Source organism: Psittacula echo (genome assembly GCF_963264785.1).
Source record: "Psittacula echo genome assembly, chromosome: 4".
Lineage (NCBI taxonomy): Eukaryota > Metazoa > Chordata > Aves > Psittaciformes > Psittacidae > Psittacula > Psittacula echo.
In genome coordinates, this window is record NC_137738.1 from 104,872,006 (window position 1) to 104,884,562 (window position 12,557).

The 12,557-nt window shown below is 39.7% G+C and overlaps 1 protein-coding gene across 1 annotated transcript in view; it reads left to right on the forward strand.

The window, feature by feature from the left end:
- Window positions 1-12,557, forward strand: part of TFAP2D (transcription factor AP-2 delta) — a 53,063-nt gene that overhangs the window by 12,012 nt on the left and 28,494 nt on the right. Inside the window, exons 4-5 of the mRNA XM_080616141.1 lie at window positions 6,206-6,371; window positions 9,768-9,886. Of these exons, the coding sequence (XP_080472267.1) occupies window positions 6,206-6,371; window positions 9,768-9,886 (285 nt within the window). The remainder of the gene's footprint in view (window positions 1-6,205; window positions 6,372-9,767; window positions 9,887-12,557) is intronic.

Below are 12,557 nucleotides of genomic sequence, written 5' to 3' on the forward strand. Positions count from 1 at the left end.
CGTTTTGTTTTTTTGGTTTTTTTTTTTGTTTGTTTGTTTGTTTGAAGATTTGTTTTGGTTTATTTTGGAGGTTCGGTGCGGTTTATTTGTTTGCTTGCTTGCATTGTTTTCTTTGATTGCTTTTCATCACTGAGGAGTGATAGAAAGCCCCTGGGTAGAGATCTGTACCACTTTGGAGATCTGTGCTGCTCCCCTCTCCTGCTGGGGTAGAGGTTGTGTATTTTATGTTTTCTGCCTCCCTTTGCTCCATTCCAAGCTGTGGTTTGTTGTGATTCGCCCAGTCCCAGCTTGGCCTGCCTCAGTGGAGATCTCAGAACCACACATGTATGGGATGAACACCGTGCAGAGAAGTCCTTGGCATCCCGTAAACTCAGACACACACTCAAGGAACAAAGTGTGTAGAAGCAGCACTACAGAAGTGGCCACACAACACACACAACTTGCCAGTGTCTCCTGAGCACAGGTCTGCCTCCTTTCAGCACCATTCCCCTGGCTCCACACTAAGGGTACTTGCGGGATGCCACAGCAGAGCCTAAAAGTCTCACGCACACCACACACAGCCTGCCCCAGCCTTTGTCCCACCACACCACAGGATGCCACGTGAGTTCACATACACCAGCCAGCAACACACAGCTATTTTCCCAAACTGCTGCCTTAGAGAAGATCCAGAAAGGCACTGAAAAGTGCTGATAAGTTCTTATGGCTTCCGCATAGGAAAGAGGAATGAAGTAGATTCTTTTCCTTTGCTTTGCTTTGTGGCCTGTCCTTCACACTAGCAGCTGCAAAAGTGCTTATATATCAGTTCTGGTACAGCTCAAAAACAGAGTTCTGGTCCTGGGGGCCTGAGGTTTAACATTACTTTGCAAGTTTGTACAGTCTTTAAGTTGAGTGCCAGTAACAATACCCCTTATTCCCTTATTTATATTATTCTATTTTCCACCATAAGGCCTTGCTTGTCTCAAGCTTTTTTTTATTTTTTTTTAACATTGTTTAGATTTAAAACTCTTAACACTTTTAATAGCCTTAAGACTGCGTAGGTAAGAGGCTGGTCTTAAAAACTATTGACTCTTGTCTTAGTTCTTTGGGACCTTTGAGTCCCTTCCAATGCAAACTATTCTATGAGTCTGTTCTAAACTATTACATGAACATGGGATTAAATAGTTCTATGCAGTTAACTGCTTGCTTAGAATTGCTATTTGCTAGAAAAAGAAAAAATGCCGAGGAGAAGCAGAATTTCATTTCTTCATTTTGTAATGTATTGTAAACTCGCCAAAATTGCAGAACAGAGCAGAAAATATACTGTAAGCTGGAGACTCCCACTGACAGCACCTGTAGATATAAATAATAAACTAATAAAAAGCATAGCATGTTATTAATATTTTATATAAGATTAATCTGCAGGCACTCAGGCATGCTTGTACTTAATAATGTACACAAGCACACAAACATGCATATATCCTGAAAAAAAAACAACCCAGTACTTCTGCACTGTTGTCACAGTACTTCTGTGCTGTTGTCACCAGTATGTCATGATGTTTCCTTCCATAAGTGCATGATATTTACGGGTGAATATCTTGGAGAAAGGGACTACCTCGTCCTGAATGAATATGAAATACTCATCATATTGTAGCTGTTACTATTAACAAATAAGAAATGACCTTGAAGAATGTAAGGATGTGTGTATCTATATAGATTTATAGACAAACATTTTAAGAAGTGTTTGTATTTAAAGTGTAAAAATCATCCTCTGACATCAACTGATATTTCTCTCTCTCTAATTCCTAACAAAGTAATATCATTATGTATGAAAAGCATAAAATATGTGAGAATGTGGATTTTATCAATGAAAAGATGCACAAAAATTTAACTCTGAGGGCATCAGGGAGACTTACATTTCAGCAGATGCCCAAGCTCATAACTAAATTAGAATAAACCATCTCACTCCAGCCACCCCATTGTCCTCTACACCTCTACAAAGGGAAACCCACAATCAAAACAGACTGAGCTCTTTTTGCATCATACGTTACTGGGATTTTTGTTGTGTTGACAAGACTGTTGGGTTAGAGTATGACTCTGTTGTTCTCGCTACTGTCATCTACACAACCCATCATCAGCTTGTGTTGGCATTTTTTACTGACTTGTGCTATTTGATGGGGAGACAGTAACAGGAAAAGAAAATACTCTCATGATGTTTGCTGTGACTACCTTTTTTAGTATCACATAGCCTAACTTTTGTTCATTCTAGGCTTGAGAAACAAATCAAAAGACCAGTTCACACAAAGGAATATGTTGTGCTGATCATGAACCAGTCAGCTAGAGGGAAAAGGATTGGGCCTCAAAAGTAAGGTAGCAAAAAATGTACACAGACGTTTGTTATTCTTCTTCCTGAGACTACTTGACAATAATCATATTATAATAACCATACAATAGAATAGACTAGTGTAGATTAGATTAGACTAGACTAGAATAAACTCATAGGATAGTTTGCATTGGAAGAAACCCCTGCAATGAGCAGGGAAATCTTCAGCTATATCAGGTTATACATAATCTCCCAAGGTTATTTGGTAGCTGAGGCAATTCCTTGGTCTTTCACCCAACTGTGGCCTACTGCACAAAGCATATCTCCTCCTCACCTATCTTTTTCTTTTTGAATGATCATATTTGTTGAAATCAACACAAAGATGACAAATCAGAGGATAAAACTCAACTCTGTCATGAAGAAAGAAGCAATTGAAATAGAGTTGGATGAAAGAAGCCCTGAAGAAGCGGTTGTGTACCTGAAAGCTTCCTTTCTTTCCTTTATTTTTTTACTAATCTATTAATCAGTTGCAATATTAAAAATACTCCCCCTTCATCTAAATCTCATCTTGCTTGTGTCTTGAAACTTCTATGTCTGTAAGAGACAACTGTCACCATCTATAGCCATCTCAAACACATTTCTTTATGGCAACTGATGATGTCAGATCGGACCACGTCATCACTTCTCTGTGGGAATAAACAGTTGTCCTAAAAAGAATATTTTTTACATTCACAGTCCCATTTCATGTGGTACTTGGAGCATGAAATTGCTGAGGCAATCTGCTGGATGATCCTACCAGTTATCCCACCTTCTGCTTGCTCTCATTTTCTTCTTAGATTTGCAGTAGGACCAATGGTGTGTATAGCTAGTCAGGGAGCAATGCAATCTTATCTTATTTATGCATGTTGATGGGCACATTAGTTTGCTGTGCTATGTGTGGGGCTCTTCATTTGCTGAGCTGATGGGGTCTTATGTATTCTGGCACCAGGAGCTGGTCTGTAAAGATTTCTCAAACAAGTAAAAGCTTCTAAGATGAATAAGGATCTCCAAGTGGAACTGCTAGACTCATAAAAGACATTTTTTCCATTCTATTTTCACAGTATTTTTTTTCTGCTTCTTCAGCTGGTCTCTGTTAGCAGCTCCTCTCTCAAATACCCTGTTGTGACATGACTGTCTCAGTAGTTGAACAAGGTTTGACTTTTCCAACAGCACCTACAGTGGCATGGATTGATGGGAAAGAAAAGCTTGTTATTGCTACTGCTGTTTAGTGCAACTTAATACATACCTTGTTCTCTCTCCATTGAGCTGCACTTCATAAAATTATTGGTCTATTCTAATGAATGATCAGAATATGGGGGAAGGAATACACTAAAATGTGTGTGTTTGGCTAGAAACCTAACCCTTCATTCTCCAGTATAGTTACATTTTTCCTTTCCTTTCTCTTTGCAGCAGCCCTCCTTTTGTTTACTCTCATGCCTTTTCCAGTTTACCACTAGGTATTAAGCCCAGGATTTCATCCATCTCCTCCCCAAGGTGGTGTTTAGGGTAGTAGATCTGTGCCTTCAGAAATGCACACAGTTTGTGACAGAGACATAGCTTTGTCTAGAAAGCACCACACCGCTCTCCCTCTCTTGCTGTGTCAAATGAATAATTAATATAGTAAAGTAATTATGTTCAACAGATTTTATCTTCTTGCAATTTGCAACTTTTTCTTCATATTTCTGGAAAGCAAATGACTTAGACTTCTTGTTTTCTTTTACTTTTAACCCATACCTGGCTTACCTGGAATTTCCTTTTTTAAGATTATGTTGCATAACCATGATATTTTTAAACATTTTAGACTGTAAGCAACCCTCTACTAAATAATATGTAGAAATATTCCAGTAAATTCTGGTTAGGGTAAGAGCAGTTGCAGGGTAACATGTTTTTGGATTAAAGGAAAAATTATTTATCTGGCATAAATGATGCACATACTGGCTTAATCTGGCAAGAAGATAAACTTAAATATGACATTGATTTTAGTATAGTCTTATTATAAAATTTTCAAACTTACTGAAGCAAACACATACACATTGCCACTGTTTTCTTGACACGTATATATGTACACATGTGTATACTTACTGTGTGGCAGGAGATGCCGAACAAACAAATCTACTCAGTGCTGACACTCTTCACAAATGTACCTGACAAACCAGAATTTTGGAAATATTGATGGAAAATATTTATAGGTTTCTGTGCAGCCCTGCCTCAAATATGAAAACAAACAAACAGAAACCACCATAAAAAAAACTAACCCAAACAGCAATTAGAAAAGTCATAAAATATCCTACTGTATTGAATCAGGATCTCACCCATCTGGGCTTTATACCAGGAGATGTTCTTTTCTGGTGTTGCTGTCAACAGAAATGTTTAAATATACCTTCAAGAGCTGAAATATTTTGAAAGAAATTATGTTTGCCTTATGTGTGCAAGCAACAGTCTGCCTTTAATGAGGTCTTTGCTAAAACCAGAACATATATAGCCACCTTAATTTTAAGAGGAATTACTTGTGGAAAAAGATGAAATAAAAGTGTTAGGATCTTGTCTAAAATGAGCTATTGTTTAATTTTTCATTCTACTTTGTTCTGTTCCACTCTATTCTCAGAATTTAGATTGCAAACTAAAATTTTTAAGCATAATAAGTTGAGCTCTTGTGGTGCAAAAGATAATGGTGTTCACAGTGAAGAAGACATCATTATAGCTTAAAGAATACAGTATATTTCTTTTAAACATGAATGAAGAGCACAGATTCATTCTGCTGTAAGGTCTTTATATCATCATCCTCACATAAACCACCTGAACTCCTTCTAGTAGTGCATTGAATTATATGATATTTTATATCACTGTCATATGCAGCTCATTCTTTTTTCTCATCTTTCCCCAGGGAATAATTGTGCATGCAGTGGTAAGATTTATTTCTTCCACAGAATTTTTTATTGCTTTCAGGTTGGAGAAGGCAGGTCAAAGAAAAGTGTTTTGCGCTTGGTGGTAAAATATGTGTTAGTCCTTAAGATTTTTTTTTTTCCTTGGGAGTTTGTTCTGTCTTCTTGGATCCATTGCAGAGAGTTTTCTCTGTCGTTCTCTCATATTAGCTTGAAGTTAAAAGCTCAGTTTTGCCTGAGGAGTTGTTGATCATAGCCTTCATTCAAAGATCTGGCGATCATTCAGCAGTTTCAGACCCAAGTAATTGCCACTTTCAAGAAATAAACAATTCCAGAACTAACCTGAGATAAACTGATGTAGTTCAATAGATTTCAATCATTAATATCAGCTGAGGGTTTGACCTAACTTTAGAAGGAGTATATGAGAGTTCAAAGGTGTGGAAAGCTGTTCTAGCTGCAAATCACTGCAAACCTGTAGTGCTGTTGCATCTCTGTAGTCTTAAACACTGCTATGAGAGTTAAAAATTAACATTTCTCATTAGCACCAACATCCTACATTTTTCACAAACTGAATTTTTTAAAATCATGAATGATACTTGAATCTGGTTTGATCTTTTGCTATTAATCATACTAGAAACAACAGTCAGTGATAATATGTAATTTTTACTGAGCATGAAATGCAAGGATATCAAAATAGCCATAACGACCTACTGTGACTGTAAAGCTTACAAGATCTAATAATTCCCTTTTTCCAGGCTGAAATTTCAATCTATTCATCTTTCTCAAAGCAACAATGTGATACAATATTTAAAAACAAACACACAAAAAGCAAAAAAAGAAAAAACAACCCACACCCCCTTAAAATAAACAAATAAACCCAACAACAACCACAACTTAGCAATAGAATGGTTAGTTCTTCATGACTGAATTTTTCAAAGCACAGAATATGAGGTTTCCCCAGCTTTAACATTTCTTTTATGTATAGGTGGCACCTGCGTTGTTAACCCCACAGACCTGTTCTGCTCTGTTCCTGGTCGCTTATCTCTACTCAGCTCCACTTCGAAGTATAAAGTGACCATTGCGGAGGTGAAGAGACGCCTTTCACCACCAGAATGCCTCAATGCTTCTCTCTTAGGAGGTATTTTGAGAAGGTAAGTTGAAGGTGAGAGTAACAAGTCCTAGACAGTGATATAATTTCTCTGATTTTATTTTCTACAAATAGGCTTTGTTCTTTTTCCTCACTTGGTTAGGTGGTCACAGTTTGGGAAAGCAGGAGACTGATTCTAGGGAAATTTTCAGCAAAAGAGAAAAATGAAGATTGTGTTGACATTTTTCATAAAAAGTTTACATTTTTTGGTGAACTGCTTTTTCTTTTTAACCCACTCAGTTACTCATCAAAAGATGAATAAGTGTCACTTTGCCTTGTTTTGGACAAAACAAAACCGAAGCTTCAGTGTGTGGAAAATTTCACCAGAGCTACAAATCTGACAATCGTGTTGAGAAACTCTTTAAAAGTAAATTGTTTTACCAAGTATAGTTACAGCTGTCACTCAACAAAGAACTAAAACACAGAGTGTAGGGTTTTCTTTTCCTTCCTTTCTCCTTTGCATTATCTTTTGAGTACAGAAAAGACAGAACACACTGGTTTTATTTTTGTTGTTTTGAGATACTCAGGAGAAGCAAGTAATCGGAAAAAATTTTGCTTCTGACTCTTCACTGACCAGAGTAGACATCTGTAGACAGCAGAAAGGAGGGAAGTGGCAGACTGTGCCTCACATTGCAAGTGGAAAACAAGGAGGCAACTGTAATTCAGCCAGGCATGTGTAAGTCACAATGTCCCTTAGGCATCAACTTAGACGGCATAAGCTACTTGGATGCCCTTTGATCAAAGCTAGCTGCAAAGTCATAGGCTATTTCACTGCTGTCACTGAAGGCCACACGGATGCTCATACTTGTACTGAAAGTCATTTTAACCAACCTGTAATATTCTAAGATACGTAGTAGTCCAAGAGCTGTCTTGAGCCATCTTGTAGAGTAAGGACTATGGATCATAAAATTGTTTCAAGGGCATAAGACCCATTTAGCTGCCTCTATAGACAATGAAATCCAAAATCTACATCCACAATCATTTTCCTGTAATTGCTTCATCTAGGTGAGGTCTTTAGATAATAGTCACAGAAAAATTAATTTCAAATAATCCTACAGCAGACTTCACCCATACCAGTGCAAGCTATTAAGAATGCTAGGTCATCAACCTGAACATGGGGAGTTATTTCTCTCCTCTGTTAAAATACTAGAATGATCTCCATATGTTTTTGACCCAGACCAACTATCAGTCTTCCAGATCAACCCTGAGCATTGTTCAGGAGTTAGCAAAAGCCAGGGACTAGTCCAGTGAGCAGTTTGGATGTACTGATTCTGTCTTATGAAGCAGAGAGTGTTAATAGATCTGGTCAAGCTATACCTGTAGGTGTTAGAAATAGAGAACAGATTCAAATACTCTGTCATTGACCAGCAGAGATGTAACACCATTAAACCTTTTGTGTGGTTTGCCTGAGACCAGACAAGGTTGATTTTTCATCCTGGCAGCCATCACGGTCTAGGTATTATTCCAACTAGCATTTTTTCAGGATAGTGTGCTCGGAAAACATACAACATGGTCAAAACTGTGGTATCTCTTAGTGGAAAAAAATGACCATTCAAATGGTGGTATTCCAAATTTGGTTCGTTCTTCTGCCTAAAGAAATTTGAACCTGCACATCTAGTTAGGCATATTTAATACTCAGTAATTGATTATTCTAAGCTGAGCATCCCTCAATCTCATTTGGGGCTAATTAAATATTTGTTGGACAAAAGTAAAGGTAGTTATACTGATGGCTCTATTATCTAATGACCAGGTAATTCGTTTGGGATGGGAGAGATACGGGTTCTAGGCATTGCTCTATTCAATGTTTAAGCATTTTAGCATTAGCTGTTTGCTGCCAGCTGGCTGCTGCATTTGTCTCAAAGTCACAGGTTAAAATTCCCTGAGGCTAAGAAAGGAATCGAACCTAAGTCTGCTGCATAAGTGAATATGTCTCAAATGGTTCAAACACTGATGTGTTGAAGAAAAGCAGGTATGGGGTGCACCAGGAACCATTCTGTGAGAACAAAGTGATGTTGGCATTTGGGATAGGGGCATAGATAGCCAATGATAGCTGGGATTTTAGCTTCAGCATTTCCTGCTGCCTTATTCTTCTTCCTTAGAAGTATTGGGCTCTGCAGGCTACATTTCTAAGTACCCAGGTTTCTATGTAAATTATAGAGGGATAGCTAAAGCTGAGTTCCACACAAACATTTACAGTTGATGTCTGGCTACTTTTATGGTCAGGTGAGAGAGATGAGTAAAGTCCCCTCATTGTAGATGTATGTTTAATATCATTCTAGAAGTGGAAATTTCTTTCTCGATTGTCTTTGGAGCCTGGGGTAGCTGAATCAGATCATAGAATCATAGAATAGTTAGGGTTGGAAAGGACCTTGAGATCATCTAGTTCCAACCCCCCTGCCATGGGCAGGGACACCCCACACTAAACCATGCCACCCAAGGCCTCATCCAACCTGGCCTTGAACACAGCCAAGGATGGAGCATTCACAACCTCCCTGGGCAACCCATTCCAGTGCCTCACCACCCTAACAGTAAAGAATTTCTTCCTTATATCCAATCTAAACTTCCCCTGTTCAAGTTTGAACCCGTTACTCCTTGTCCTGTCACTACAGTCCCTGATGAAGAGTCCATCCCCAGCATCCTTGTAGGCCCCCTTCAGATACTGGAAGGCTGCTAGGAGGTCTCCACGCAGCCTTCTCTTCTCCAGGCTCAACAGCCCCAACTTTCTCAGCCTGTCTTCATACGGGAGGTGCTCCAGTCCCCTGATCATCCTCGTGGCCATCCTCTGGACTTGTTCCAACAGTTCCATGTCCTTTTTATGTTGAGGACACCAGAACTGCACACAATACTCCACGTGAGGTCTCACAAGAGCAGAGTAGAGGGGCAGAATCACCTCCTTTGACCTGCTGGTCACGCTCCTTTTGATGCAGCCCAGGATATGGTTGGCTTTCTGTGCTGCGAGCGCACACTGCCAGCTCATGTTCATTTTTACATTGACCAACACCCCCAAGTCCTTCTCTGCAGGGCTGCTCTGAATCTCTTCTCTGCCCAGATATAAGTGACTGCACAGTCAGTGTTTATATTCTGTGTTTGCAATCCCAGACTCCATGCACAAATCAGGATCATGGGTTTTACTAGGTGAAAAGCTGTCTGAAGATCAAATGTCTTTGTGACAGGAGTGAGAATGTCTAATTCTGTTAAAGGACCAAAGGGAAAGACTCCCATATCGTGAGCAGGACATTAAGAATAGAGATCTGAAAGATTTTCCATTGATGTCATTAGAGCAGGCATTACCCCACACATTAGTCAATAAGGTGTGTGCAATTTCTAGACTTATAATAACATGGAGGAAAAAATACAAAATAAAGACAAGCTTCTCTCTCTTACTGTTCTCTCATGATAGAGCAAAATCCAAGAATGGAGGACGCTGCTTGCGAGAGAAATTAGACAGACTGGGACTGAATTTGCCTGCAGGAAGAAGAAAAGCAGCAAATGTCACACTCTTGACTTCCTTGGTAGAAGGTAAGGCTTGTAATATTGTAATATAGTATAAATTTAATTAAAATGTTTCCTTGTATGCAATTCTTTTCAAACACAGAGTTAAATATCATAATACATATTTTGGACAAAGAGAACTGATTTGCCTAAAGCCACAGGCAGAACAAGTGGCAAAATGGAAGTTCACTCTGAGACATGCTGGCATCAAGCAAATGGTTTGGTCCTGCAGTCTCCTCAGCATTGATCTGTGCATTTTGTGCTGGGATCTGACTTACAAATCAATGTTCTTGTGAGAAAGTTGTATGTCTCATACCAACTCTACAAGCAGGTTTGTTTATCCTCTTTTTTTTTTTTTTTTTTTTTAACTTGTGAATTTTCTGGAGCTGTTCCAAAACTGTGATGATTTTTTTTTCTCCCATAAGAAAGCATAATACTTAGACAAGCCTTTTCCCTCCCCACACATAAATGAATGAAATCTGTTTTCAGATAAACTCTAGACAGGCTCAGGAGATACTTCTTTGGCCTTTATTTATTGTTTAAATATCATTCACCAAATACTGCCAGGCTCTTCAAACCTTCAGCTGGGAGCTGCAGGTTCAAACCCCTCAGGCAAAGGGAAGAAACTCTACCTGAATCTCTTCTATTCTGGGTGAATCCACTAAGTACTTACTTTGTTGTCTGGCTGCAAGCAGCAGCTCTGGGAATTTCAGATCCCTCCTCCTTGATACTGAGAGCACTCAGCTCATCCTAAAGGTCAACACCTTCTAGGATCATAACCTGAAAGGACCATACAGATCTAGGCAAGCAAGCTGAGGTCTTAGCACTTCTTACCACAGAACCACAGAATTACAGAAAGGTTGAAGCTGGAAGGGACCTCTGGTGATCTTCTAGTCTAATCTTCCTGCTTAAAGCAGGGTCAACTAGAAGAGGTTGCCAGGACCTTGTCTACTGAGGTTTTTATCTCAAAGGATAGAGACTCCCCAAGGCAGAAATAGTGCTGAAACTGCACCAGTGAAGGTTTTTCAGCATCTAAGAGGAGGAACTGACCTTCTCAGGGACCACTGAGCACAGAGAACTACAATGTGGCTCCTCTGAAAAGGTGTGTCCATATCACACCTGCTTGTAATAAAAAGAAAGCTGTAAAGGAGTTACAGTCTTACATAAGGTACCAGTTTACCCTCACAGTCCTGCACACATCTTGGATCTTAACAGGGAAGAATAAACAGAGCTATGTGTCTAGCTACTACAAGATATTGAGAGTGAGGAAACTTTCTTTCAACTGCTTGTCTTGGATTGATGGCAAAGTACCTTTACTGTAAGTCAGAATTAGATTCCTTTTCCCAAAGGACAGAGCTGTGCTTACCTCACTGCCCTTTGCTTAAAGCCAATAGCAAACCTATTATCAAGCCTATGTCATTGCTTTTTGTTTTTGTTTTGGACTCTTTTACTGTCCAAAGCAGTCCTAAAGATATTCGATAAGAAAATGAACATGAGCTGGCAGTGTGCGCTCGCAGCCCAGAAAGCCAACTGTATCCTGGGCTGCATCAAGAGAAGCGTGACCAGCAGGTCAAAGGAGGTGATTCTGCCCCTCTACTCTGCTCTTGTGAGACCTCACGTGGAGTATTGTGTGCAGTTCTGGTGTCCTCAACATAAAAAGGACATGGAGCTGTTGGAACAAGTCCAGAGGAGGGCCATGAGGATGATCAGGGGACTGGAGCACCTCCCGTATGGAGACAGGCTGAGAAAGTTGGGGCTGTTGAACCTGGAGAAGAGAAGGCTGCGTGGAGACCTCCTAGCAGCCTTCCAGTATCTGAAGGGGGCCTACAAGGATGCTGGGGATGGACTCTTCATCAGGGACTGTAGTGACAGGACAAGGAGTAACGGGTTCAAACTTGAACAGGGGAAGTTTAGATTGGATATAAGGAAGAAATTCTTTACTGTTAGGGTGGTGAGGCACTGGAATGGGTTGCCCAGGGAGGTTGTGAATGCTCCATCCTTGGCTGTGTTCAAGGCCAGGTTGGATGAGGCCTTGGGTGGCATGGTTTAGTGTGGGGTGTCCCTGCCCATGGCAGGGGGGTTGGAACTAGATGATCTCAAGGTCCTTTCCAACCCTAACTGTTCTATGATTCTATATATACTGAGGAGACTGAGCTCATTTTGACAGAGACCTGTTTGCCTAGACCTGCTAATAATGAATTTTTTCTACTGGAATTTTGAGGAAAGGCATCACTGTGTACCCCGACATTCCAACAGAAAACAATATGAGACTCATTTTCTGTCTATGTAACCAATCCTCTGCCAAATTCAGCAATTCTCATTGTCTTTGTAGTAGAAGGTGTCCTCTTTGTACATGCTACTTCCAAGTACATGTTACTTCCAAGTGGTACTAACTTGTAGCATTGTTACTGCAAGAAAACTCATCCCTCAATGGCTTCTGCTGCTGGAAGAGGCAGAAATGGAAAGACACAGGCTTATTCCATGTTTCAGAGGATATGAAGAAAGCAACCTTGGCTTTTTTTGTGTGACGGCAATAGAGAAATTGACATCATGACTTACTAGTCTTATTAAATCCCTAAATACTAGGTGCACTAACATTAGGACCCAAGACTGTGTCACTCTTGATTACTTTAGATGGTTCTAAGTTTATTATTACAAAAGGTCTTAAGAGTCTTTGATATATGGAGGCCTTTAATAT